Source organism: Cryptomeria japonica, chromosome 9 (genome assembly GCF_030272615.1).
Source record: "Cryptomeria japonica chromosome 9, Sugi_1.0, whole genome shotgun sequence".
Taxonomy (NCBI): domain Eukaryota; kingdom Viridiplantae; phylum Streptophyta; class Pinopsida; order Cupressales; family Cupressaceae; genus Cryptomeria; species Cryptomeria japonica.
The window spans coordinates 593,189,366-593,216,449 of record NC_081413.1 but is presented as its reverse complement, the minus strand read 5'-3'; the positions used below and the strand labels follow the sequence as shown (position 1 = coordinate 593,216,449).

The following is a 27,084-nucleotide window of genomic DNA, read 5'->3' as shown; positions in this document are numbered from 1 at the left end:
ACTACCTGAGTTTCCTCCGAAGAATAATCCTCCTCCTGCTTCTCCTGTTCCTGATCCTGAGCCTCTTCCAGCTCCTCCAGATGTTAGCACTTCTACTCTCCGGCCTAAATGGTGGGCCAAGACCATTGGTGATCTCAGGGATACTGAGCTCATTGAGGGTAGAACCTCCCGTAATAAGAGCAAACAGCAGCATACAGTCAATTTTGCTCTCATGGCTAACATACACAGTGTTTTTGAGCCTCAGACATATTCAGAGGCTAAAGGTATACCTGAGTGGGAACAGGCTATGGAAGCTGAGTTCCAGAGTCTTCAGAAGAATCACACTTGGGCCCTTTCTGATCTTCCTTCAGGGAAGAAGCCCATTAGTTGCAAATGGGTGTACAAAGTGAAATACAAAGCTGATGGAACCCTAGACAAGTATAAGGCTCGTCTTGTTGCTCGTGGGTTCTCACAGAAAGAAGGCATTGACTACAAGGAGACTTTTGCTCCTACAACCAAAATGAGTACCATACGGCTCGTTCTTGCCTTGGCAGCCCGGTTCAGTTGGAAAGTCCATCAGATGGACGTCAAGAGTGCTTTTTTGAATGGTGACTTACAGGAAGAAGTCTACATGACGCAACCCCCAGGTTTCAAGGTTTGCTGGTCAAGAACAGAAGGTCTGTAGACTAGTCAAAGCACTCTATGGTCTGAAACAAGCTCCTCGGGCTTGGTACATGAAAATTGATAAGTACCTGACAGATCATGGTTTTCAGCGAAGTCCATCTGATGCAAACCTGTATACCAAGCATACTAGTAATGATGTTCTGTTTGTGGTTGTCTATGTGGATGACTTAATCATTACTGGCAGTTCAGCACATTTGATCACTGGGATCAAACAGGATTTGTGCCGCACCTTTGATATGACAGATTTGGGACTTCTACATTACTGCTTAGGAGTTGAAGTTTGGCAGACTGAGAACAGTATCTTTCTCTCTCAGTCCAAATATGCCAGAAGTCTTGTGGACAGGTTCAGAATGCAGGATTGCAAACCTGCCTCTACTCCTATGGAACTCGGGCTCAAACTTTCAGCTCAGTCATCTTCACCAGTTGTGGATGAATCTTTGTTCAGGCAACTAGTGGGCAGTCTCATCTATCTTACTGCCACTAGACCTGACATTAGTTTTGCAATGAGCTACATTTCACGCTTCATGACAGCTCCCAAGGCTGATCATTGGATAGCAGCGAAGCGTGTGCTGCGTTATGTGAGTGGCACTCCTGATTATGGACTTCTGTACACTCGGAGTTCTGATCCTATACTCAGTGGCTACACAGATTCTAACTGGGCAGGTTCGGTTGATGACCGTAAGTCTACAGCAGGGTATGTGTTTAGTTTGGGATCTGGTGCTGTCACATGGACTAGTAAGAAGCAACAGGCAGTGGCTCTCTCCTCGACAGAAGCAGAGTATCGGGGAGCATTTAAGGCATCTTGCGAGGCGGTTTGGCTTCGACGATTGCTTGCGGATATGCATGTCTCCCAGGCAGGTCCTACTCCCTTGTTCTGTGATAATCAGGGAGTGCTCAAACTCGCCAAGAATCCAGTCTTCCATGAAAGAACCAAGCATGTGGAAACTCATTGTCACTATATTCGACAGCTGGTTGAAGACGGATCCATCCAGTTGCTGTATGTTCCTACCTCGGAGCAGCCAGCAGACATCTTCACCAAGCCCCTTGGTCCTGATAAATTTGTAAAATTCAGGGGGTCTATAGGTGTAGTTAATAGATTGAGCATTAAGGGAGGGTATTAGAATATTAAAATATTGTTAATTTTAGTATTAATGCTCAATAGTGTATATTCTTTTTTAGTAAGATCTTCTACGATCTTATCAGCAGTTTCTTATTAGAAACTTGCTATTCTTGTAAATACTCCTGTACTATTTATGAGCATCTCGCTCATTCTGTTATTCAATCAATTCTTTGAAATCCATATGCTTCTGCATTTTTTTAAGGAATTCATCTGCAAGCATGTTTTTAGTTCACCATTTTGTTTGTTAGACTAATCATTATTTTTGTTAGACTAATTATTATATTTACGTGTTAAGCTTATATTACATGTTTTGCTTCTGTAGTATAAGGATCGATGAGACTCACTCGAGACCTCTTCCCTGTGACCCAATCAGAGGTACATGACCCTCTACCTCTGGGAAGCTGTGACTTTCAGGCATCATGATTTATAGGAGACCCTGAGAACCACCACATTAATTAACTCTCCCTGCTATTCTTTTACTGGATTTACTTCCAAGTCCCGTTGATCTGCATTGGTAATCTTTGCCACATTGCGGGATATTGAACATGTAATAATTATTCTCATCTTTACCACCTTAAATTACTTTTTTTTATGTGTCGCAAATTATTTTAGGGATATCTTCCTCAAATTTTATTGGTAACATGTTACATGATTGTTGTATAGAGGCATTCATCATTGACTTTAAATTTCTCTGTATTTTTTTTGGAATGCTTGTTTTAATTATTCAGTTGTTTATTAATTTCAGATGCAATTTGCAGAGTGAGGAGGAAAGAAAGAATATTGGGGTTAAGATTCAAGAAATGAAATTTCTGGGTTGGTACATAAAGCTTGCTGTTGGCTTTGCTTCAATTGGGGCTGCCATGGAGTACTTTATGATACAAACTGGCTTTTGTGTGAGGAACCTCCATTATACTTTTGGTTGCTTTTGATATATTTCCTTATTTACTCGTTCTTGATTTTCTAACATTTCAACCAGCAAAGATTCCAAGAAGTAAGATTAAAATATGCAATTGAGTTGTTACTCTAAAGTTAATGAATAACCTTTTTAAGCTGGTTTTTTAACACACAGTTGGGTGATCTAGCAATTGGGTTAATCACCCAAACCTCAAAATACAGGGTTTGATCTATTTAAAAGAATATTATAACAGCATGCATATAAGTACGTCATATAGAAAAGGCATCTCTTGCTTATATCAATAGATTAACTTTGACTAGGCAGCCATTGCAAAACATGAGAACACCAATAGGAAATCAATAATTTGTTAAGTTCACAAATAGGTATGCCCTTACACCTATCTTATCACTGGCAATGTTGTATCAAAGGTGTGTACAAAAAACCCAAAAGAAATACAGCCATATGTGCAAATAATGGTTCATAAAAATTGTAGAACTCTTACGCCATCTGCCACTGCTTACTTTGATATGGTGGTGCAGTTAAGCCAAATCCATTATAAGTTTCAGGTGTGTATGTAAATGAAGGATACTATTAGCACACTAAATGCTACCAAAAAAGCACAAATAGTTCAGCTGACATCATACAAACTTGAGGTTTCAGTTTCTAATTGAGAGCTATATCACAAGTTATGGATCTTGTCAACTGTGCAGCTGAATAATATAGCTGACAGGCTTGAAAGGCTGGACAGCTTAGATAACCAAGATAAAAGTTTAAGACATCAAGGGTTCAATCTGAGCATGAAGAGTTTTCTGTTTTGCAGCATTTTAAGTGTTACCCTAAGAGCTAGCAAGGCCTGTAGGTACCTGGAGTGGCTGTTGGGCAAACTTGCCAGATTTGACAAGTCCCATTGGGAAGGCTTGGCCACACAGGTAATGTAAAAAATAGAAAAGTGGAGTAAAACGGAAGTTTGAAAATCAAGTGTAAAAATTAGAAAAAGAGAATAAAGAATTTAAAACCCTGAAATGTCAAAGTGTGAAAGTTAGATGTTTTTTGAAGGGTTTGGAGGACCTTGAGGTTGCTTAAAACTAAAAGCAATAATATTATGAAAACCGGCATGCATGATGCAGAGCATCCAACCAAATCAACCTATTAGGGGAGATTTCTTTCTCCCAACTCACCTAATCAAAAGGTGATTGCTCTCCACAAAGCTATAGGAGACTCACAAGGTTACTAACCCTCTCAAGTGCCTCAACACACCAAGGACTCACTCCTACTGCTCAAACTTCCATCCAACCATGGTAGCATGCTCAAATAGGTCATAACAATACATTGAGACCTAAGACCAAATACTTCTACACCAAACACCATAGATCCCCTATAAGACCAACAACACTAGGTCTTTTCCAAGTAGGACCACCAATGGCTTACTCACATAACTCACAATGCCAAGTAGGCATGCACCAACCCAAAGGTTCCCAAGGACACATCAATGGACTTCTTCCCCATGACCAAAATACAAGTCTCAACCCTCCCAACCACCCTAGAAAGCATCTTGACTCTCTGCTGTCTTGACATTGTTCACAAAGACAAAAACACGAATGGGACAGTCATACTTTCAATGACCTACTCCTTGTTTTTAACCCTCCCAATGCACTTGATGAAGATGGAGGACCACCCTACCATTCCTCTGACATCCAACCTCAATGCCAACCCCAACAATCAACTCTTGACTTTGCAAAATAAGAAAACCCAGTCTGCTGTCCTAATGTGACAGTCACATCCATGTTTATAGGGCAGTCAATAAACATTGAACACTTTGGTTTGCTCAAAGGAAAATATTGTTTGTCACAGACTTGTGTCACCCCCATACACCCTACCAACACTCAACACCCTTCAAGGAGCCTTTCCTTGTAATCTGTCCATTCAGGTTCTTCAAAACCCCACTGTCATGGCAGACCGAGACACTGATTTCAGTCTTGCATCCACCTTCAGCACGTGCAATTTGCATCTTGAAGACCAGCAAATCTTAAGAGACATGAAGATACATATTTACAAGAGTTTCCATTCATTAAGAGATCCTTTCAACATGGAAACAAAACATAATACATTTTTCTTGCTCTCAGATTACCCTAGTTTGGGGTTTTGACAGATTTTAGAAAAAACAAGATATCTTCTTCTATACTGCACCAAACCAAATGAAACCCCTTGGAAATGGAAGAAGAATCATTCATACACCATAGCAAATAGATTTGCAAAGTGGATGAATAAGATTTGACAATGAACAAACCCTTAGAGCAGACTGTCACGTGGAATAACACAGGAAAGTGCAGAAAATTTCAAGATTCTTATTAATTTCTCCCCAATACATTCAACAACCTTGATTCGGCCTTCCCAAGATCTATTTATGCATCCACATGGTGGTTACAACTTCTCCAACTACATTTCAAACCATATGTACATGGGTACAATAATGCAACTTTTTGTGTAAATGACAACTTGACAACATTTTGCAACATTGACAGCTTTTAATTCTAAACCTTCCTATGACCCAAAACTCATCAAAATAGGTCCAAATAGGCATAAAACACCCTTACATCACATTAGTCATCAAATTTGACCCCTTGAGACACATTGTCCACATAATGACAACTTTTACAATTTTGACAATTTTGAGTAACTTTGACAATTTGACTCAACTAAGACTAGACCTAACATCTAATGGTCCTGATGACCTTATTACAACATAAATGGTCTCTCAAGACCTTATTTACATCCTTGACACTCCAAAACACAAAATGTTCACATTTAGCCTCATAGAGGCTTGAGGGTAAGTTAGGTGCTCCTGCACCAATGCACCATGAATATAATGTCCCTTTCTAGAACATTGCTTATTTTTGCCTCAACAATATCTCTAATTCCAGAATAATAATTGCGTTTATGTTTATAAATATATTTTAAATCAAAATCATGAATTTTATTATAATATCGAGATACTTCTTAAAATAATTTGATTTTCTGCTACGTTTCTTCTTCAGTTTGCAGCAATTTTTCCTTCAATGTTTAACTCTAATTTCTGGTCAAGTTATGGGTTTTCGTCCAATAACTTGATATGGGAAGTTAAGGGTTTTCGTCCAATAACTTGATATGAGAAGTTAAGGGTTTTCGTCCATAAATCTCTTAATTTTTCCTTGGAGAGTTTTTATCCTCTTTGGCTGTGCTATAATTATTTATTTGCAAGTCACATAATGTTATCTTCCAATTGATGCCTTCTTCTCATGGAATGATCTCCCATATATATGTATCTTTTTTTAAAAGTCACAACCTTTCTTACACCATCACTGACATAATTTAAATTTTTTTAATTTTTTTTGCTAGCACTACTTTTTAATATTTTATTAGGCATCTCTTTTCAATTGCCCAGTTGCTGGAAATGGGCAGCTAGCAGTTTGGCGGGGGGACATGACAATGAACGTTTGTGTGGTCTCCAAAGCTTTGAACCCCTCGAGGGGTGCTAGCCCCTAACCTTGCTGGGGGTCCCACCCCTGGACCCCCGTCAGGGCTGTTGCCCCTAGGCCCCATGCCTTTACTCTGGTTTTAAAAAGCAAAAATTAAAAATCATTTTGGGACATGTTGGATGGAAAAGCAACAAATTTTTATTCATTTGATTTTTTCCAATCAAATCCCAAATAATTGAATTCTATTTATATTTTTTTGCTTGTTAGAGTCAATTCCTATCCTCAATAATGCTCCTTTGGTTGTAGCAGTGCTTGCAGACTTGCTTGAGATACAAGTACATGACTCCACAATGCTGAGTTGAGTGATATAAGGTCTTCTCAGTTATAGTTCACGACTATATTTTGATTTTTTTTTTTGATGCTACGGATATCATAATCCACGAGTTTTGTACTGTAAAACACTTGACAAGAATAATATATTTAAATTGCTGTTTCCTTGACCTAAAATTCACTTTTGTAGTCATGTAATCAATGAATACTCATGTGTGTGGTCAAAGTAGCTTCTATTTGATTACATTACTTTACTTATTGAAGGGTGCAGATAAAAGCTTTACATATGTGAAAATCTTTATATTTCATGGTTTTTTCAATTTGTTGAGTCTTGGCCAAGTTTGAGCATTGAGTCCGAGTCCACGTCAACTGAGTTTTGAGCTAATTCTGAGCCTAGTAACAATTATTTGCATGAGGCATCTTGCAACAATTGATCAACCATTTCTTTAGCATCATTTTGAAATGACATCACAAATGGCCCCATTGCTCTCTTCACAATAGTAGGCTCTTTTTCATTCTTAGACAAGAATAAGTGGTTCTCTACTACAATATCAAGGACAACAAATACTATGAGATGAAGCAGGTGGCCTCTATGACCCCCTTCCTCTTCTCAAAGGATCCCTTATTCTAAGAACAACCCTTGAATTTGCTTCTTCCCGCTCTTTGATATATTTGTGATTTTATGAGTTGTCATAGGTATACCATTATTTCTTGGACAAGTTTTAATGCCAGTTATAAGAATGTCACACAAATGGTCTTTCACATAACTGTATGTACTTGTATACCTAGTACATATCCAAACATATGTCCAACCACCTGGAATTTGTTGTATCATTTCTACATGCCTTCACAAAGGTGAACTTAGGTCAATTTTGAAGGAGGGTTGGCCAGAATTGATTGCCATTGTAACAATGTAATCCCCATGGGCCTATTGCAAGAAGTTTGGAAAACAAACATTAACAATATGTTCTAGAATGAAGAATCAAACAAACGAAAGTAGTTAATAAATCAGTAACTCCAACTTAAACAATCTATAAATTAGAAACTCAAACAATTAGTTTAACTTGATAGTTTGTGCAATAAATTATCTTTGTATATATATTTTTTTTTGATGGGTGAATGTGGGATTTTTAGCCTGGCCTGCACCAAGAGAGGGCACAATTGAGGTACCTCGTTCTCAACATGAATGCACAAAACTGTCCATACCCATAAGCGCAGCAGCCCAACAAAGGCACAAAGCCCACAAGCACACCAACCTAGCGAGGGAGTGGACCACATGCATGAATACTTGCGAAGTGATGTAGACGAGGATTTAGTAACTCCAATAGAGTTGTCAACCTACACAGCCTATCAACACAAACTCATCCTTTGTTCAATACTCTTTTATATCCATTTGTCTATCCACCTTCAAAAGCTTGTAGATTCCTCTATATCGTCAACTCAACACAGTTCTCTTATTAAAGCCTCTTTGAATGAACATTTTCTTCTAACAATCCTCTTGTTTTGGATATCAAATACCCTCATAAAATTGGTGCTATATCCCCTCTTTATTGAACTCTCAATTGTAGGGGTCCCATTCTTTTTTCTTTTTTCTTTTAATTCTGCAACTTTGTTTTTAATTTCAAATCCACAAGGTATTAACAACACTTTAAATTTATTTTCATAGTTGAACTACTTGCCAAAAACAAAAACTCGACAAGGCCCGAAAATTTTTTTTGATGAAAACTCGGCAAAACACTCGTAACTTAAAAAAGTGCCTAAATTTAATCTGAAATGCATTTTTTTTGCAAAATTCAATGAGATGCATCTAATGAGTCAATAAATGATTACACAAAAGAAACAAGTTGAGTTTAGATATATTTGATTGATTTAAATGCAAACTGGGTACAAAATAGCATCCTCTTGTGGAATGGTGATGGCTGATAGACTGAAACAAAATGAAATAGCAAATTGTTTTTGTAAAACTAAAAGTAAATACTACATCAAAACATTTTACATCTTCCTCTTCCCAGCTCTAGTGAAAACAAGGGGAAAGATAGAACTCGATGGTCTAGTCCTAGGAGTCCAATGTGGCTCCTCCACCTCGCCAAAATGAGGTTGAGGGTAGCAACCCCCGGGGGGGTCTGAGGGTGAGAGAGATAGGTCTAGATCTTGGGGGAGAGAGGAGAGATTGAGATAGAGAGTGGTAGAGAGAGGGGATAGAGGAAGAGTGATAGGGAGATAGGTTTAAAATTCGGGGTAGATAAAGTGAGTGAGATAGAGAGAGTGAGAGAATGCTTATAGAAGCCTACTGATTACTGAAATTTGACCAAGTCTGAAAATTTTAAAGATCTTCTAAAACCTAGAATTTGCATGATAACTCCTAGAGATCTCAAACCTTTCTTATACTTAAATGATATATTTCTTGTATATATTCTAATGAAGAGAATGAGACTGACTTGAAAAGAAAAAGTTAGATAATTTTTTGACGTATTTGGGCCTCTTTTTAATGCAGCCAAGTTTTTGCCAGAGACTCGCCAAGTTTTTGTGAAAAACTCGCTAAACACTTGGCGAGCTTTTCCTGAACTCTGCGAGGTTTTTGTGTGAGTTAATGGCATAAATACTCGCTCAGCAAAAAAACTTGCAAGTTTTTCAAAACTCACCTAGTACTCTACGAGTATTCCATGTATGTATTTTAAAATCCAATTGAGCTTGAAAGACTTACACTTAAAACCCCAGCCAAACAAAAGACTTATTCATCCATATATCAAAAATATAATATTACAAGAAGATTTTTTTTAATAATTCATTCACTTGCACTGTCTATACAAAGTATCTCTTTTTTTCAATGGCCTTCTCCACTCATCTTATTTGTTATACAAATGTTTAAATTAAATTTGCATCAATTAACCAAATCTCCAGTGCACAGCTGGTTGTCTATTCTCTGCTCCACACATTCCTCTTAGCCATCTCACCTCCCTATTGATTATCTCTGCAAATTTTGTCTCTTCTTCACTGTACCCCCTCTCGTATTTTCTTTATTGCTGTTCAATATTAATTAAGAAAACTGCATCTTTATCTCTATCCCAACGCTTCTCTGCTGAGAGTTTTACTACTTCCTACATCTCTGAAGCCACACACTTCTGTTCTTTTATGTCTGTATTTTTTTTTTAAATTTCACCTCTATTTTTCTTTGCATCTCCTCTCTCTGCTGATATTCTGATCTGCAGCCAAACCCTCTCTTTTTTTCTTTGTTATGCCCACACGCTCTCCTCCACTTTCCCTTGGGCTGATCATTCATTCTTCTCCATGCAGCTCTCTGTTTTTCTCCTTACCTTGCTACACTTCTCTCTTTTCATCTTTTTCATGTTCTTTTTAATTAAATTCCCCAATTTATAGAACTTCCTGCGCTGAGGAAGATTAACAATAAAAAATGACTTTTAAATTCTCCTCCACGCTAGCTCTCATCCTCTTTGCATTGTGTATCATTTAATTTGAAAAACCTTCCGACTTCCTGTGCCCCTTATCGTGCACACATTTTTTTGTTCTTTTTTTCTGTCTTTTGCCTTGAATTTCTTGGCTGGAAACTCCCAATCGACCCTTATCTCTTCAATTTCAGTACTGTCTCTTCAATTTCTTTAATTTTCTTCAATTCCTTGTCTCTTCAATTTCTTCCTTCAGCACTCTCTGGGAAATTGGAAATTCAAAAGACTTGCATATTCTTTATTTGTTTATTCTTCCTCAAAATAATAAAATACAATTGATGCAAGATTATGCCCTTCCCGGATGCTCCTGCATCACGAAGTCACCTGACATGAATGCCAAAAGCATCAACACTACGGATCACAACCGGCAAGCACACTGAATCAGCAAAGGCACAAGCCTACAATCACAATGCCACAACTAAACCATCACACCGTGGGATGAGCCCCTGTCTATATTAAAACTTAATATACAATATCTTATATATATATATATATAATGAAAGACTTATAGAGACGAGTCATAGTTTTAATTTGAATTTTATAATTTGCTATCTAGAATTCCATTTAATGTTATTTCAAGTCTAATGACAGTCGTAGGTAAATAGGATATTAATGGTTAGAACTTAGTATCATTGTTTTGGAATGTGGTTGACCACTCAGAGAGTCAGAAGCTAGAACATAAACTATTAAATAATTAAAATGAGAAAAACCTATTAGTAGCAGCTGGTTCAAGCTTGAAATTTTGACTAAACAACATGGAATGCGTGGTAGCCATAGTTGTGTACAATGTAGCTAGTCTTTTTTTTTTGATCATTAAATGGCAGAGCCAGAGATTTGTATTAATTTAAACTTAAAAACATAGTTTAACAGTCTTAAAAGCTTCAAAATCTGTCATACCAGAGAGCAGCCTAAAAGGTTCTTAACCATCCGACACAAAAAATAGCAGGATTACAGTTGGGTTCCAGCATAGTAGAAAGGATATCACCAGAAAATTTATAAAGTTTATAAGTCTTAAAGAGCAGGAATTAAGCAAAATAAAAAATTATGCATATCTCTGCTTTCAAGAGTTGTTGGGGGAAGGCCTAGGTGGCGAGCTTGAAGATGGCTCGCTACAAACCCCACTGCCACTGCTTCCACGAACTCCACCACGGCCACAACCACGACCACGCCCACCTGCACTAGTGCGATGCCTACTACCACGTCGACCACGACCGCGGGCACCATCATGACTGACCAACCCTCCGCCAATTGGTTGATAATTCTGTGATTGGGAAGAAATACTGCCATTCCGGTTAGGAGTCTCTTGCTCTTCCTTCGGAGGAAGGAAACCATTCAAAATGGAAAAATCTTTGAACTCATCTTTTTTTTCCGGATCTTCCGTGTGATCTGTCAGAAATTTCCATTTTAGAAAATAGTGAGCCATTCCAAATGTCTCATCAGAGCTGAGCCCTTAAGGTCTAGCAAGAAAGGGTAAAAACTAAAAAGTGAGAGTTTCCTCTTTATCTGAAATGGTCACAAGATCACCCGGCCTTGGAATACCAACTCCAAGAACTGAATAACCCAAGACTTTACCCAAACCAACTAAGAGGTCCGGGCGAAAGAGGCTTCTCGCTAAATCCCTTACCTCAGCTTTAGGCAAATGGTTGCCCAACAGGGACGGAACAAACCTTGAAGAAATCTGAGTGTTATCTCGATAATATTCCTTCCTTTCAAGGTGGCCTTTTCCCAAAATCATTTTCACAGCTACAATTACCAACTCCTCTGACGACAGTAAGATTCTTTTCAAGCTCTGGTCTGTTATTTCTTTGAAATTGACTTGACGCAAAGGACTTTCTAAGGACACTGGAGTATCTACTCCAAAGCAGGGGACGGGGTATGGGAAGTCTCTGATAATGAATTTTGTCGAACCTGACATAATCTCGAGGTCAAGAGAAAGCAATTAAGCAGAGATGGTGAAAGATGTGAGTTGGTGAGAGATGGGGAAGGAAAGCAGCAAATAAACTTGCTGAAGAAGCAAAAAGTGATTGTAAGCCATGGAGACCAAGCAATATATCCAAGACCTGCTGCAATAAATGATTGATGCCTCGAGATAAAAAACCTGTTCTGGAGATGAAGAATTTGGTATTGATGACAGACAGGTGGTCGAATTTGAAGGCTAAAAATTAATGCATGCAGTACTTTCCACTTAGAACAAGGCATGATTTGAGATTATGGTGGATATGGGTTGCTCCAGACGTGCCACCCGTACATGCCTTGCATACTCGCTATGTGGAAGAATGATTGCGTACTTCCTATATCATAGCTTTTTCATCCACCCATACATGCCTTGCAGACAATGTAGCTAGTCTTTATATGTTCATATAGCAGGTGAATATATGGTTTGAAATCATGTTTGTTCATCATGGTTTCTTCTGCATTTACCTCCTTTCTTCCCTCTTGCAGTGAATGAAATTGATGTAATAAACAAGATGCAACATACTTAGGGTTTTCTTGGCCATTAAATAAATAAAAAAGCATCGAAAATTGCATTTATATTTGGAATTAGGATGAATTTTCTTGGAATCAATATGTCACTTTCGGAATTGACTGGGTTCATCTCTTGTTGACTGAGATTGTTTCGGCCACAAAAATCCTAATTTATGGTCAAATTTGTAGAGGATTCAAATTCGAGGCCAATTTTGGGATATTTTGTACCTAGAATTGATGTGCTTTTTGCCAATTCAGCAACATAGCATAAAATGCAATGACGTTGCATTTTAAGTGAATAGAAGAAGAGATGAGGATAAGAAATCTGTCTCTCAAAATAGAATGATTTTCTCATCCCTACCTAGAAAATTAGGAAAGAAAACAAGATTTTTATAGAAGTCTCTAGAGAAAATCAGAAAATAAATCAAGCTAATCCTAGAATTATCTAAATTGAATATCTAGAAATAAAGTGCACAATATCTGTAATAACTACCTAAACAAGAATATGACCTTATGTGTAATAATTTAAAATTTATACCACGTATGCTCCTTAACTTCGCTTGGCACTCTAATTTATTTCATAAGTAATAAAAATATAAGTTATATCTTGCAACCAGCATCACTTCATAACTGTCTATTAGTAGTGATCACATAAAGAGGAGGGATAATTAAAAGTTTAGGCTCCTGCAATCGTAGTTGCTTTGTAAACTTCTATTTTTAGGCTTAAATTGTTAATTCAGAGTCGTAAGTTGTACTGTGATTGCATGATCAATGCTGCTTTAATTGCAGACTTATAAAATCTTTGTATTTTATTTTCTTTCAAATAATTATATAAATTATATCTTGTTCTTTATGAATATTGCCCAGGGAATGATTTATTCTGATTTATTCTCCCACAGATGATAAAGTAACCGTCTTGGAGGCAGAGAAACGAGCTGAAGAGCTTGATCCAAGAAACCAAGCTATCAAGGAGGCTTTGAATCCTTGGCGAAAACAAGAATCGATGAGAGAGAGAGATCATTAGACATACATTTACTTATTCTTTGTATTGGTTAGCATTCTGAAGTATATGCATTGTTGAATTTAGTATAATTAACTACTTCATCATGTCTACATTATGCATAAAGTCAAATTGATTCATTGGCCTTAAAATATATCGCACCCTTTTTTTCATCACAGACATTTATAAGGTAATTTGTATCTCTATAGCCATGGCTATGACCAAATAATGGTTAATTTCACTGTCCAGCAGATTATCTATTTGTGTGCATCATACTTTTGTCTCCAATTTTTAACATTTCATTTGTATAAAAACTTGTTTGCGAACATTTTAAATTACAAGATATTACAAAAACTGGCGCAGATTGTTTGTATGACTGTTTGCCCCTCGTGATTTGTCCTTTTGCCTAATGACTATTCACTATGTAATAATGCATATAACCTTAAGATTTTTTACATGTTTATTCACATTATATGATTCTAAATATATAAGAAAATCAAACACGGAACTCTACATCCTGCTGTGACTATGCTCTTTCTGATGCTTCTGCTGAAATTGCAAAGTAAACATATAACAAAACACGGAACTCTCCATTCTGCTGTGACTCTACTCTTTCTGATGCTTCTGCTGAAATTGCGAAGTGTTGTTGGGAGAGAACCATGAATGCAATAATAATTTTGACAGTCACCAAGGTTTCAGAAATCTAGTGATATCCCATTTGTGTACAGTATTAAGAAGTCTTTGCATGGGTTCAAGAAAGGCCGTAGAGCAGGGTATGAAAAGATAAATAATTTCGTCATTTACTTGAGCTTTATTGTATGTGAAGGTGACTATGCTCTCTACGTGCACCATCAAAATAGCTATGTTTCTCATAACTGTGTTGTACTTTGATGATATGTTCATATAGCTCAAAAAAACTGAATGATTCCTTTGTAACTGACTACTAGTACTGGGTCCTCAACATACACATTAATAAATAAAATATCGTAGGAGTACAATAGATATTTAAATTTCATAGCCAAAGTATCCCTTGGATATTTTGTAGTGGTTTGTCATACGACTCTAATACAGCCCTCACTCCTTTACCTATGGTTTATCAGCATTAGGCTTCGATGCTTTAATCGGTTCCCATTGGCTGGCCCCTCCCACACAACCTGATATCTCATTTGCTGTTAGTTTTGTTTTGAGTTTCATGTAGACACCTCATTCACGTTGGCTTCAGGAAGCTAAGCAAATTCTTCAATACATTAAGAGTACAGAACTTAGATTAAATTATGCAGCTAGAAGTTGGTACTAATTATGTAGGAGATCGAGATAGTTGGAAGAGTACTTTTGGCTACATATTTTCTCCGGAAAGTGCCTAAATTTGTTGCAAAACAAAGAAGCAGATTATTTATCTTTGTCTACTCGTGGCCAAGTATTATAGTGTGAAGGAAGTAGGCTGTTATTTCACATGGCTTTGGAATCTTCTTTCACTGCTCAAATAGTGCCATGATCATTCATTGACAGTCAGAATGCAGTATAGATGATTTGCAATCTAGTTCATCATCAATGAGTGAAGCACATTGAGGTCCTTATTCACTATGTTAGGGAATTGTTTTAGGATGCTAAAATGAATTTTCATCATGTCTTCTTTGTGAGGATCATCGTAAGGACACGCTCCTTAATTTTTGTGCCTACGTTAAAGTTTAGGAGCTTTTGTTAAGGGGACGTAGAGAAAATTTACAACAACTAATTTAATGCCATCATGTAAAATAGGAACAATGTAATGAAAGAACCAACTTCACATCCGCACTCATTCAGTATAGTCTAAGATCTACGTATGAAATTTAACAGTGAACAATTATACCACTGCAAAGATTTTAGTTTGCTAATTTGTTTTTTTATATTTGCTTGAATGCTTGATATGCGGGTTGCTCTTCAAAATAGCATAACAATGCTAACACAATGATAATGTGATAAAATAAGATTGCAATAATAATGCTCAAAGATATATGCTCAAAAGATGATAGATATGCCAACTTTCTTGTGTAGTAGATAGTCTTCTAGGGTATGTGCTAGGGAAGAATGAGTTGATAAGAGGATTCTGTTTATATGCTTCATTGGTATGATTGAGAGTGGAGATAAATTAGAAGAATCAAAGGATAGGGAAGAATGAGTTGATAAGAGGATTCTGTTTATATGCTTCATTGGTATGATTGAGAGTGGAGATAAATTAGAAGAATCAATGGATAGGGAAAAATGAGAGGATAGGTTTGAATTCATGAGGTGGGATTTGTTAAAGTAATTAAATGTTTTATTTATTTCAAAGAGAGAAGGATTAAATAAATTATTCGAAATCTATTTAATTGTGTTTGTTAATTAAATAATTAAAAAAAATAAAATTATAGTGAATCAAAAGAAATAATAGGCGAATGAATAAAATAATTAAAATTATTTAATTAGTGGCAGAGGGACAATGAGAAATTAATTAAATAATTAAAAAAATATTTAATCAATAAATTATAAGAAAAATTGGAATAATCAAATAGTTAATTATTTAATTATTATTAGGGAAAAGAGGAATATGTTAGCTTAATTAAATAATTTTAAAATATTTAATTAATATAAATGAAAGAATTGATAAGAAAATGATGAAGTGACAATATGAAATGAAGTAGCCATTTTAGGTCTTGTATGCAATGTTTAATTTGGCCCCTCTTCAGGGGAACCTATCTATATGTTCTCATTTGGGTTCAATCGATCCCACACTTATGTATTGTGTACTATATTGGGTTGTGTTGCCTCCTTTCATACTCGAATGGCTTACATGTGTATTTAAACATGTCTGCTATGATTATAACTTTATTTATCTTACCATGTTTAAGAATTATATTATGGTGTGATGTAACTTTTGTCAAATTTTTTGTTTTTGACTCTATGAGCTTCTTGATGTGATTGTGTGAGTTTTTTTTGGCTCTCTACTTTCATCCTGATGATGGATCATAGAGTGTTATCCGAAACGTCGTTGCAAAAAAGCTCACACAATTATATCTAGAAGCTCATAGAGACATACTAATGGATCGTGGAAATCTACCCACAACAATTATATGAATATGGACATACTTATCTACTAATAACAAGACAATATGTGAATCCAAATATACTCCACTATTTGCCTAGAAACAACAATGTGATTGGCATTAGTAAATTTTCTTAGTTGGATTTAGCTTCATTGGAAAATCAACTTCACTATATGCTTAGATGGGGCACCTCATTGGACAAATTGCTTTCATCTTTATGTAGTAGAAGTATGGTCTTCATCATCATGCTCACTCATGGGCATTGTCTTTAACTTTATGATCTTTTGGACTCTAGTTTTCCACTGTAGCAATAAATGAGATTGAGTTAGAAATGAACTCAAGACTAATAAATATTCATCTTATGTTCCTTCTCTATCTAGATTTTAGTTCACTTAGGTTTGTTGATGTCCATATGGATCATAGGCTATTACACGGAACTTTGATGGTTTTGGCATCATTTTTTTTTTATATTTTCTTCTTTATAGAAATGAGATTCCCCTCTCTCTTCCTAGCTTGCACCCTGCCTCCGCTTCCATCAATCAAAAAGTTTGTATTGGTGTTGGCTACTGTTGGAGTAATTAGGACAATTATCTACTTATTTAATTTCTTTAGGTCCTTTAATTACTTTATTCACTTAAGCTAAATTTAGGTGTTTTTTCCTTTTAGTAAATTGAGGTGTTTTTTCCTTTCATTAAATTAGGCTAATAATAACTTAAGTTGTCTCGTTCATTATGATTGTGAAACTTGGCACTAGTTAATTTAATCTTGCATTAGGGTTTGCATCTAGGGTTTCGTTCATTCTTTCATAAGGATTCAATCATTCATTGCAACATATTCTTTTGTGTAGTCAATTCAAAACTTTCAGTTTGTATTGAACAAATTATTCTTGCTTGATCTTTCTTTGTGACAGGTGGTGTTCTTGCATACGATTCTTGGCTTGTGAGGTTGAAATCATTAACTTTTACATGGTATCAGAGCTCAACTTTTCTCTTACATGGTACTAGAGTAGATTTGTTAAGTTTCTATTCATTTATTAATATACCTCTTTCAAACCTCACATATCTTGTTAATCTACCTTTTATCACTCCAAAATACATACATTTGCATTCAAAGAAATTTCATGCTCTTTACATTCCTACACCAATTTCCTTAAATTGGTGACATGGTCCCAATGATTCTTGGAAAACACTATCAAATTAATAATGCATGTTATTGATTACACACTTATTCATCAAATGTCTAAATACTATGTCCATGACACATTGAAATGCAACCCTTGCATTAATCAAACTAAATTGTATTCTTTTGTGTGAAAAAGTTCCCCATTTCATGGTAAACATTCTCCTTATTTGGTCTTCATAGTTTACCACCACTTAATTGTATTTGGGATAACCACATAGAAAATACATCATTAAGGAATGATGTTAGAGCATCCAGACTCTCAAGCAATCTTGCATCAACAATTTTATTTTTTTTTGAGATATTTTATTGTATGAATGTATATATGGAGGTTGAAATAAACGTGTGTTTTAGATTTTATTTGCACATAATGGATTGGATGGCATGTTAAGACTGCAAGATTGGGCAGTTTGATAAGACTCCCCAATCTTGTCTCCATCAAATGGTATCAGAGCTAGTGTTCCCGAATGTGCAGATAGATCACCAAATGTGAAGCAATCTACATTCAGATCTTGAGTTGGATGAGATGTGTATGAAAACATGTTGGTTGTCCACCAACATGGATTGAAGTTGGGTAAAAGGTGCACATAGTTCCTCTACTAAGAGAGAGTGAGAGGTGTGTCTTCTAGAAATATTTGTTAGGTAGAGGATAGGTGTAAATGTGAGTTTTATTGTAGGTTGGAAATTGTTGTGAAGATGGAAAAAAGGAAGAGTTGTGATTGGTTGTGGACAATCCCTTAGGAATTTCAATCCTTGCCAAGAGATAAAGGATGTACATTGCTATAATGAATAAAATGAAGGGTATGATAAGAGGTTTGAGGGATACTAGAGCAACAATAGAAAAAAGAAGATAGGAAAATATTGGTACGGAAGAGTTCCATAATTTTTCTAACAAAGATGTATTTGTAAATGATGTGTATGTAGGTGAAGAGGAAAAAGGAAATATTGCAGCAACATGCCTTAATGATGGCATGAAAGAAGAGAGAAAAAGTGAAGTTGTAGAGGTTGAGGATGAGAAAGAGGAGAGTGCAACAATATATGAGTCTTTTGGAGGACATAAAGGTATTTGAAAGTGTAACCGAGAGTAAAGAAGATGTTGCAACACTAATAGAGAAAGAGGCAATGTACACCATTTTTTTATTTTTATGTTGAAGAAGAGAATTCATTTTATGAAGATGAGAATGTTTTAGTAGATAGTGAAAAGATGATATTGTGGTGACAAAGGATGAAGAAGTAAAACCATACTTTCTATTATTTATGAAAGATGAATTGTATGTTGAGAATCATGATGTAGTGAATGCGGAGATGGAAAATAAAGTGAATGTAGAAATGGATTATTTTATTTCTGAGCTATATGTAGAGAAACATATGTATGGTGTTGTAGGGATTAGTGCAAATACAAATCAGCAGAGGTGGCTAGAATATGGTGGGTTGGATAGCATGAGAGAAGAGATGAGTGATAATTGTAATTGGCAGAGGAAGTCATATTATGTTGGAGTATATTCCATGTTGCGGAAGAGGAGTGAAGAGCAAATTTGGTGGAGAAGGATGACGATTGTTTTGACTAGATCTTGGGAGAGGTGAAGGAAGAATTATTTTTATGAGCCTAATGTAATTATGGAGTTTGTTGCAATTTTTTAAAATCTTTAAAGGATAGTTCTACTATCCAAGTCCATTTTGTAGGCCCATAGTCACAAATTTCTTACTTGGTGTGTCTAATGCAAGAGCATCCGAGCTCACAAGCAATCCTAGATTGACAATTTTTTTCTTTCTTTTTGTTGGTTAATTTTTGTATTGGTGTAGGTTGGATCTTCATGAGAATATTGTGAAGTTTTGAAAGGATAAAATCTTCATTCATCAAGACTTGACTTCCCTTTCAAAAATCAAAGGCAAACATGGTGTTTAATAGTATTATGTTGCATAATTTGAAGGTTTCAAAGGTTGAAGGGATTAATTGGCATATTATAAATTGGAAATAAATAAATTTGCTCAATTTGTATGCCTATTAAAGTTTTCATAAAGAAAGTAACCTATTGAATTTCATTCTTGTCTTATTCTTCCAATTCGGGTACCTATATGGAGGGAAAATATGAATTTTTGAGAAATTAATTAAAGACTTCAATTCCTTAAAGAGCACAACTTGGTTCTTGTTTTTATTCATTTACAACAAGTCATTGGGTATGGTGCAACAAGCTTGAGTTTCATGTTTGGAAGTATTTGGTGATGAATTCAAGCATATATAAAGGAATTTTAAATGACAATTAGAGGGAAATGAAAGAGAATATTTGGTTGCCTCCTTGTGATGCCTCACAGTGGTTCTAACATCTATAAAATGGAACATTTAATCATGTTAAAAATTAGCAATAAAAACACGGTTGGAGAAAGAACTCGGTTGCTCCAAAGAATTGCTTAAGGAAGAGTGTAGGTAATTAGTTTGCTAAGGGGAGAAAGATAGAAGAAGTGAAAGAAGAGTTTTGCAGGTGTGTTGGAGGTGTTAAAGGCAACCATGAGAGTTGCAGGATGGAGAAAATATCAAAATTCAAATGAGTAGTGAATCCAAGAAGGTGTGAAGGTACAAAATTTGAAGACTTGTAGGAATAAAGTGCCTAGAAACATTTAAGATTTCTGAATTGTTTATTGTTGAAATCCTTAATAGATGTTATTGCTCATGAGATATTTTATTGTATGAATGTATATATGGAGGTTGAAATAAATATATGTTTCAAATTTTATTTCCACATAATGGATTGGATGGCATGTTAAGGTTGCAAGATTGAGCAGTTTGATAAGACCCGATCTTGTCTGCATCAATGGATTTTTGACAATATGTGACATCATCAAAAGAAGGGAGAGTATATTTATATATTTTTTAAGCCTTTTCAAATTTATAAAATCAACATTTAATCAAATTTCACCATTCATTTTTTTTGGATTGGAACAAGATTAACAATCTAGGTGTAATTCATGATAAGAAAAATGATCCCAATTAAAAGAGATTTTTGTACCTCTTTAAAAATTAGTGTCAATAAATGCATTTACTAGATATCTTTGACAAGTGGCTTAACACCTAAATTCAAATGAATGGTATGTGCCATGATGGATATTAAAAGCCCTTTGAATCCCCAAAGCTTCGAGCAATGACATCATGATAACGTTGAAGAGTTTGTTTAATATTTATATTTATGCTATTACTTCTATGCATGATTTAAAAAAAAAAATTCTTAGAAACATTTGTTGTCAATAATATTTACCGATGTCTTCCTGCTCAAAACCCTCAGCCTCTTTGCTGGTGCCTGCTTTGGGTGCCTCCGCTTCGGTGGGGGGCACTGATGTTTCCGACAGCTCTAATGGAATGGCCCATGCTGGTGATGATGTGTCCATTGTGCCTCTGTTGACATCTTCTTGCTGTGTTGACTTGGCCACCTGTGTTTCGGGTGCAGATTGCTCAACTTTTGGGGTCTCTAGGGGATCTTATGCGGATCGTCTGGCTTTTGGAAGGGGTAAGGGATCTGCTCATGTTGAGACTAAGCCTTTTCCTGTTTTTCAGTCTATTGCTATTAATCAAGAAGAAAAGACGGTTGAAGAGATTAATCAGGTTGCCTCTGATCTTTCTTCTACTGCGGTTATATGTTGGTTTAGGGGTTTTTGGCCTAGTCTCCCAAGACTCCATGAATGGATCTCTAAGCATTGGGAACCCCTCATTTCGGATTCGGTTTAGATTTTTCCTTTGGCAAAGGGTTTTTTTATTGCCAAGTTTGATAAAGTAATGGATAGAAAGATCATTCTATGTGATCACTGTTTTTGGGAGAATCGTTTCTCTTTGATGATTAAACCCTGACATGAGGATTTTAATCCCTCATCTGAATCCTTTCGTAAAATGCTGATTTGGGTTAGACTCCCCAACCTCCCACTTCATCTTTCGGTGGACCAACTCCTTGAGGAAGTGGGTGAGGCTTTGGGAGATTTTCTTATGGTGGATGTGGAGTCCTTTGATATCCTTCACTCCACCTATGCTCGTATTTTGGTAGATATTGATGCTTCTAAGGGGCTACCAACAAAGATAAAACTTTCAACACCCAAGGGTTTCTGGATTCAACCTTTGGATTATGAAGGGATTCTCTTCAGATGTAGAAGATGCTTCAAGACTGGGCATGCCGCGACTAAATGTGATTTAGAGAAAGCTAAAGTGAAGAATCCCTCTTCATGGTGGAAAGGTGCCTCTTCTCAATATTATACGGCATTCAGGAGCTCTTCTCAGATGGTTGGGCAAGATCTTCCCATTAATGGCTCTAAAGTGCTTGTGGTGGATTCTGCTGGATCTCTCCCCTTGGTCCCTGGGACGGGATCTGATACTCCTTCTGTTGTTGATGGTGTTGTCCCTTCTGCTGACATTTCAAATGGTGTTCATACTTTGATTCCTTCTGAGCCATCTGGTGGCCCTGATATTTTACAAATTGCTGGTTCTGCCCTTGTAGCTGGGTGTGATAGGATTCTGGATGGTATGTCTGCTGGTGCTACCCCTATACCTGTTTCTATTTTGGCTTCTGATGCATCTGTTGGAGCTGTCCCTTTGTCTGTTTCTTCTTCCAAGGATGTGCCTGGCCCTGGATCTGCTGGACCTTCTAGCTCTTCAATGTTTGCTGGCCCCTCCTTGGGCGCTGGGTTTCCTACGTTGGATTCACTGTAGTGGCAAGCTGAGGCTGCTAGGTTGAAGAAGGCTGGATTTCAGTTAAAAGCAAACATTCTAAATGGCCTTCGCCCTCTTTTGACATGACCCTTAGATCCCAAAAGAAGGGATCCAAAGGGAAATCCTAATGTTGGTTGTTTGCTCCAGGTTGGGGGGGCCTATTGTAAAAACCCCTTTGGGCAGTTGCTTTTTTATTGCTCGTTTGTTTGTCCTTTTGGATATCGGACTTCCTGCAAATTTCCCATGTATTTGCTTTTATTTGTCAGACAACTTTTCTTTTTGGAGGGGTCAGTCTTTTTCGATCCCCTTTCTTGGATTTGTTACGTCTCGTCTTAGCTCTATTTCGTTTAGTAGTTATTCTTGAATATCTTTAGATGTTTGTTTCAGGTTCCCCCATATTAACCTTCTTTGTATAGGGTTTCGGGTCCCTTCAAAACTTGTTTTCCCTTATTCAAAAACATTTGTTGTCAATAAATTATCAGGATCATATTGGGCACCTTTAGGAAAAACAGATTTCAATTTATTTATTTGATTATCATGTCAATATCTATAATGATATCACTCCTTTTAGAATGCTATTTATTTTTTGATTTAGGTCTTTGTCTTCATCAAATTTATAGTTCTCTAATTTTTATGAATGATTTGAGCTACAAATATACCTAGATTTATGATAAATTATACAATGTGTAGGTCATCCTTTAACACCTGAATTTTTAAAACATTATGAAGCATTGAAGGGACTAAAGCAGGTTCAACATTGGGATAATCTTTTGTAGGATCATCTTGTGCACATCTAATTTTTTTTTTTTCAACTTAGTTTCTTGATATGTCATATAATCTCTCTAATGACATCACACTTGCTAAAAAGTTATTTTAGAATAGTAGGGCCCATCTTCATGGAATCAACCAATTTATTCCATACTGCTTGCATAAATACCCATTAGAGTTGAGAGATAGTTTCTAGGTTAGGTGAGTTGGTTGAAAAAAGAAGGAAGGTGGTGCATTTTTCAATTTCAGGATTCTATTTTTAATTAAAATCACAATTCTCTCTCTAGCCTTCACGAATAATAATGTACAAAAAAAAACAATGTTGTACACACTTGGAGATGAAAATAAAGACACACTACATGAATTAGCCATAAACCAAGCTCTAACTCAGAGTATTTTAAAAATCAACAAAAAAACCCTCTTTCAACATAAAGAAAGCATATCAAAAACCAACTATAGGCATGACAATTTCACTCCAAAATTTCTGTGCAAACTTCTCTAGGTACTTTTTGGCAGGCTATCTATTTTCTTGCAACAAACTGCTCTTTAATTTTTGCTTCATGTTATTAGAATCCCTTTTCCAAGATTGAGCGTTGGATTCTCCACTTACTCCAACAATTTTTTTGTCTATAATCCCAACTTGGGCATAGGAATCTCCCAAGTTAGGATTCATTTGAAGTCCTCAATCAATTCTCTACTCCCACTATGCCAAATTGCCAATTTTACCTTGTTCTCCACTATCTCTCTCTATCCTAGCGGCTTGCTCAAACCCAAAATAGGTTATGCAAACTCAAAATTTTTAATTCCCACAAAGTGAATTTGATGCCCATCCTTCCTTGGGCATGGGTTTTTAATCTCACAAAGCATTAAACATAAACTAAGTTACAAGCAAATAATCTAGGTGCAAAAGTGCCAACTAATTTTCCCAAAGTTGAATAGTTAAACTAGAGAGTTGAAGAAGATTAAAGTGAAGAAGAACTTCACCCGCAAGACAAAACACAAAGCACAACAAAATTTAATAAAAAAGGAGAAAAATAGATTTTCTGGTTGTGCAGGATTGCCCATGTGCCCAGATGCTCTTATATACACACGTGTATATATATTACATGTGTGTGTGTGTGTGTGTGTGTGTGTGTGTGTGTGTGTGTGTGTGTGTGTGTGTGTGTGTGTGTGTGTGCGTGCATGTGTGTGTGTGTGTACATGTATATATGTATGTGTATATATATGAACACACAAACACACACACACATGTACACATACACATACACATACACATACACATACACATACATATACACATACACATGCACATGCACATACACATATGAACACGAACACACACACACACACACACACACACACACACACACACACACACACACACACATGAACACACATGCACATATATAAATTCTATATTATGTTGGTCATCCTCAAACATTTAATTTTTTACATTATTAGGCACTAAAGAGATTAAAACAACTTCAATCGAGAACCTCTTAATCCTTGATTCTATAGATGATTTCAAGGTACTTTTAGGCATTGCCAAAACAGAGACTATCTTATTTCTTATCTATGAAATAAATTGAATATTGAAGGCACCAAATTTCAATTAGGATCCAAACTCTAGTCTTGTACTTAGACCAAAATTGGTTAGTACAAGCATATTGGTTCCTTGCTAATGAATAGTTCTAATTCTCCAAATGCCCTAGATTCTTAACTCCTTTTTTAATTAAAAATTACAACCTATGTATGAGGGCTTCATACTTAGTTTTATTATTTGTTTAAGAAAATTGAAATCTAAATGCTAAAAGGAATGGTTTTCCTCTTGGATTTGTTAATTCAATTATTAATCTAGATCCTTGCTTTGATCTAGAACCATCGAATTTGAGTCTTCATACGTAATTAATTGTTTACTATGCACATTAAGGACAACTAAGTCACCATTTATAGGTCTATCTCTACCGACAGATAATATATTTATTTATAGATTCATGTGAGCTAAAATCTAAATGCTAAAAGGAATGTTTTTCATCTTGGATTTGTTAATTCAATTAATATTCTAGATCCTTGCTTTGATCTAGAACCATCAAATTTGAGTCTTCATACGTAATTAATTTTTTACTATGCACATTAAGGACAACTAAATCCCCATTTATAGGTCTATCTCTATCAATATTTAATACATTTATTTATAGATTCACGTGTGAGCTTATGCCATTCCCTTTGTTAGATGAATCTTTGACATATTTGTTTAAGATTTCTCGTTCTAGGTATTTACTATCATGTCTTTATGCTCAATTCAGGTGAGTTTAGTTCTCATATGAATAATTTCTTTCAAAACTATTTCCCCACCTTTAATGGCTACCAACATTTCCTAAAATTTAAGGCATGCGAGTTTGCAGTTGATTATGTGTGATCCCAATGTCACTAACGTTGATAAAATTGTGTTAAAGTGGAAAGCCCCAAAATATACCTATTTGTTGATTAATTCTCATGTATATTGTGATTAGTTTTGAGACATGGCTTGTCAATATCGTGATTACCAAAATAAAGGAATTATACTATTTTTTGCTATAATCTAGGCTCAAATTTGAATAGTGATGGAGTGGAAACACTTTATTAGATACATGGGGCACTTCACAATTGGTACAACCACTAACATACTTTATTTTCTATCAAATTCTCTCCCTACAACAAGTTACCATATTTATTCAACATTTGAATAACCTTATACTCACGAAAGTATATATCTATACTCTCCTTATCTTGTGTTCTAGTGTTGAACCTTGCCCTAAACCTAGGACTTGTGCACAAGTAGCAATGTTTGCATGGTCTAAACATCTTGTGGTGTGAATGATCTATGAAGGTGTTTGAGAACCTAAAAAATAAGGTAAATTAACATCCTTGACATTTATTTCATCTTGAAAAAACATTTTTATTAATATTAAATTTGTTTAGCATATATGGCCTTGCAAAGGGATGAATTTGAAGCATGGTCAAAATTCATTTGCTTGCTTGATCTTTAGATATTGTCAAATCCTATGTTGCTACAAAGAGGGTGCCTATGAAAGCCTCCTACACTTCTATCTTTTATGGAATTGAAATTTAAGTAATAGTTGTTAGAAGTGGTTATAAAAAGTAATATACAATTCTTATGGACCCCTTCCTAATTCTCTTCCACATCATTTTAAAAATTGGCCATTTCTTCATAAAAAATAAACCTTTTCACACATTTAGGAAACTATTCGTTCTCTTTTGATTTGACATATTTGACTAAAAATAAACAACACAATCTTCATAAAAAAATTTCAAATCTTGATTAGGGGAATTTAAAAATTGAAAAATCAAGATCTCAACATGTGATGAATCAAGAATCTACCAGCAATACAAATCTTCTCTTCCTAGGAAAACCTTGGTCTTGATGAGTGACATTTTATTAGCTATCCTCCTCCTAATGGAACATGCATTGTGTCTTAAAAAAAGAGACAAAGGTCTATAAAATAGAAAGCTCCTTTTCCAAATATGTTCAAACTAATATTTAATAATCTTATGGAAATCTCGATAAATCAGGTGTGGGAGCTATGCTAAGGGATTATAAAGACCATATCCTTGCTTTGATCACCAGTAAACTTCTTTATAAAAATAATAATGAAATAGAATTAAAATCTCTCTCTTGGGCCTAGAAATTGCTTCCAGAGGAAAATTCCATAATTGAAAGTGATTCAATGGTTGTGATAAACATTACCTCCGAAGAAAAACCTCTTCAAAGTAGAAGTTGGTCTATGTGAGTGATTACATAATCATCATCTTCTCCATCAACTTGATTATGAAATGGCCCATTCTTATCAGAAATCCAATGCTATGGCTGATGCTCTTGAAAGCTGAGCTATTTATAATGTTGATCAACACTTAGTGTCCGAAGAAACTGTTCCTTCCTCCTGACATCATGTGGGTTCACACTCTCTTGCAGAACTATGAAATATAATAAACAA

At 35.7% G+C, this 27,084-nt stretch overlaps 1 protein-coding gene across 3 annotated transcripts in view; it reads left to right on the top strand.

The window, feature by feature from the left end:
- LOC131030153 (uncharacterized) overlaps positions 1-13,653 on the top strand; it is a 55,368-nt gene extending 41,715 nt beyond the window's left edge. Inside the window, exons 2-4 of one of the 3 annotated variants that reach the window (XM_057960853.2) lie at positions 2,106-2,158; positions 2,542-2,674; positions 13,293-13,653. In XM_057960853.2, the coding sequence (XP_057816836.2) occupies positions 2,117-2,158; positions 2,542-2,674; positions 13,293-13,417 (300 nt within the window). In that variant the 5' untranslated portion in view covers positions 2,106-2,116 and the 3' untranslated portion in view covers positions 13,418-13,653. Of the gene's footprint in view, positions 1-2,105; positions 2,159-2,528; positions 2,675-13,292 lie in introns of all 3 variants that reach the window. The other 2 variants (XM_059211314.1, XM_057960855.2) reach the window with 2 other exon arrangements.
- Positions 13,654-27,084: the final 13,431 nt, after the last annotated feature.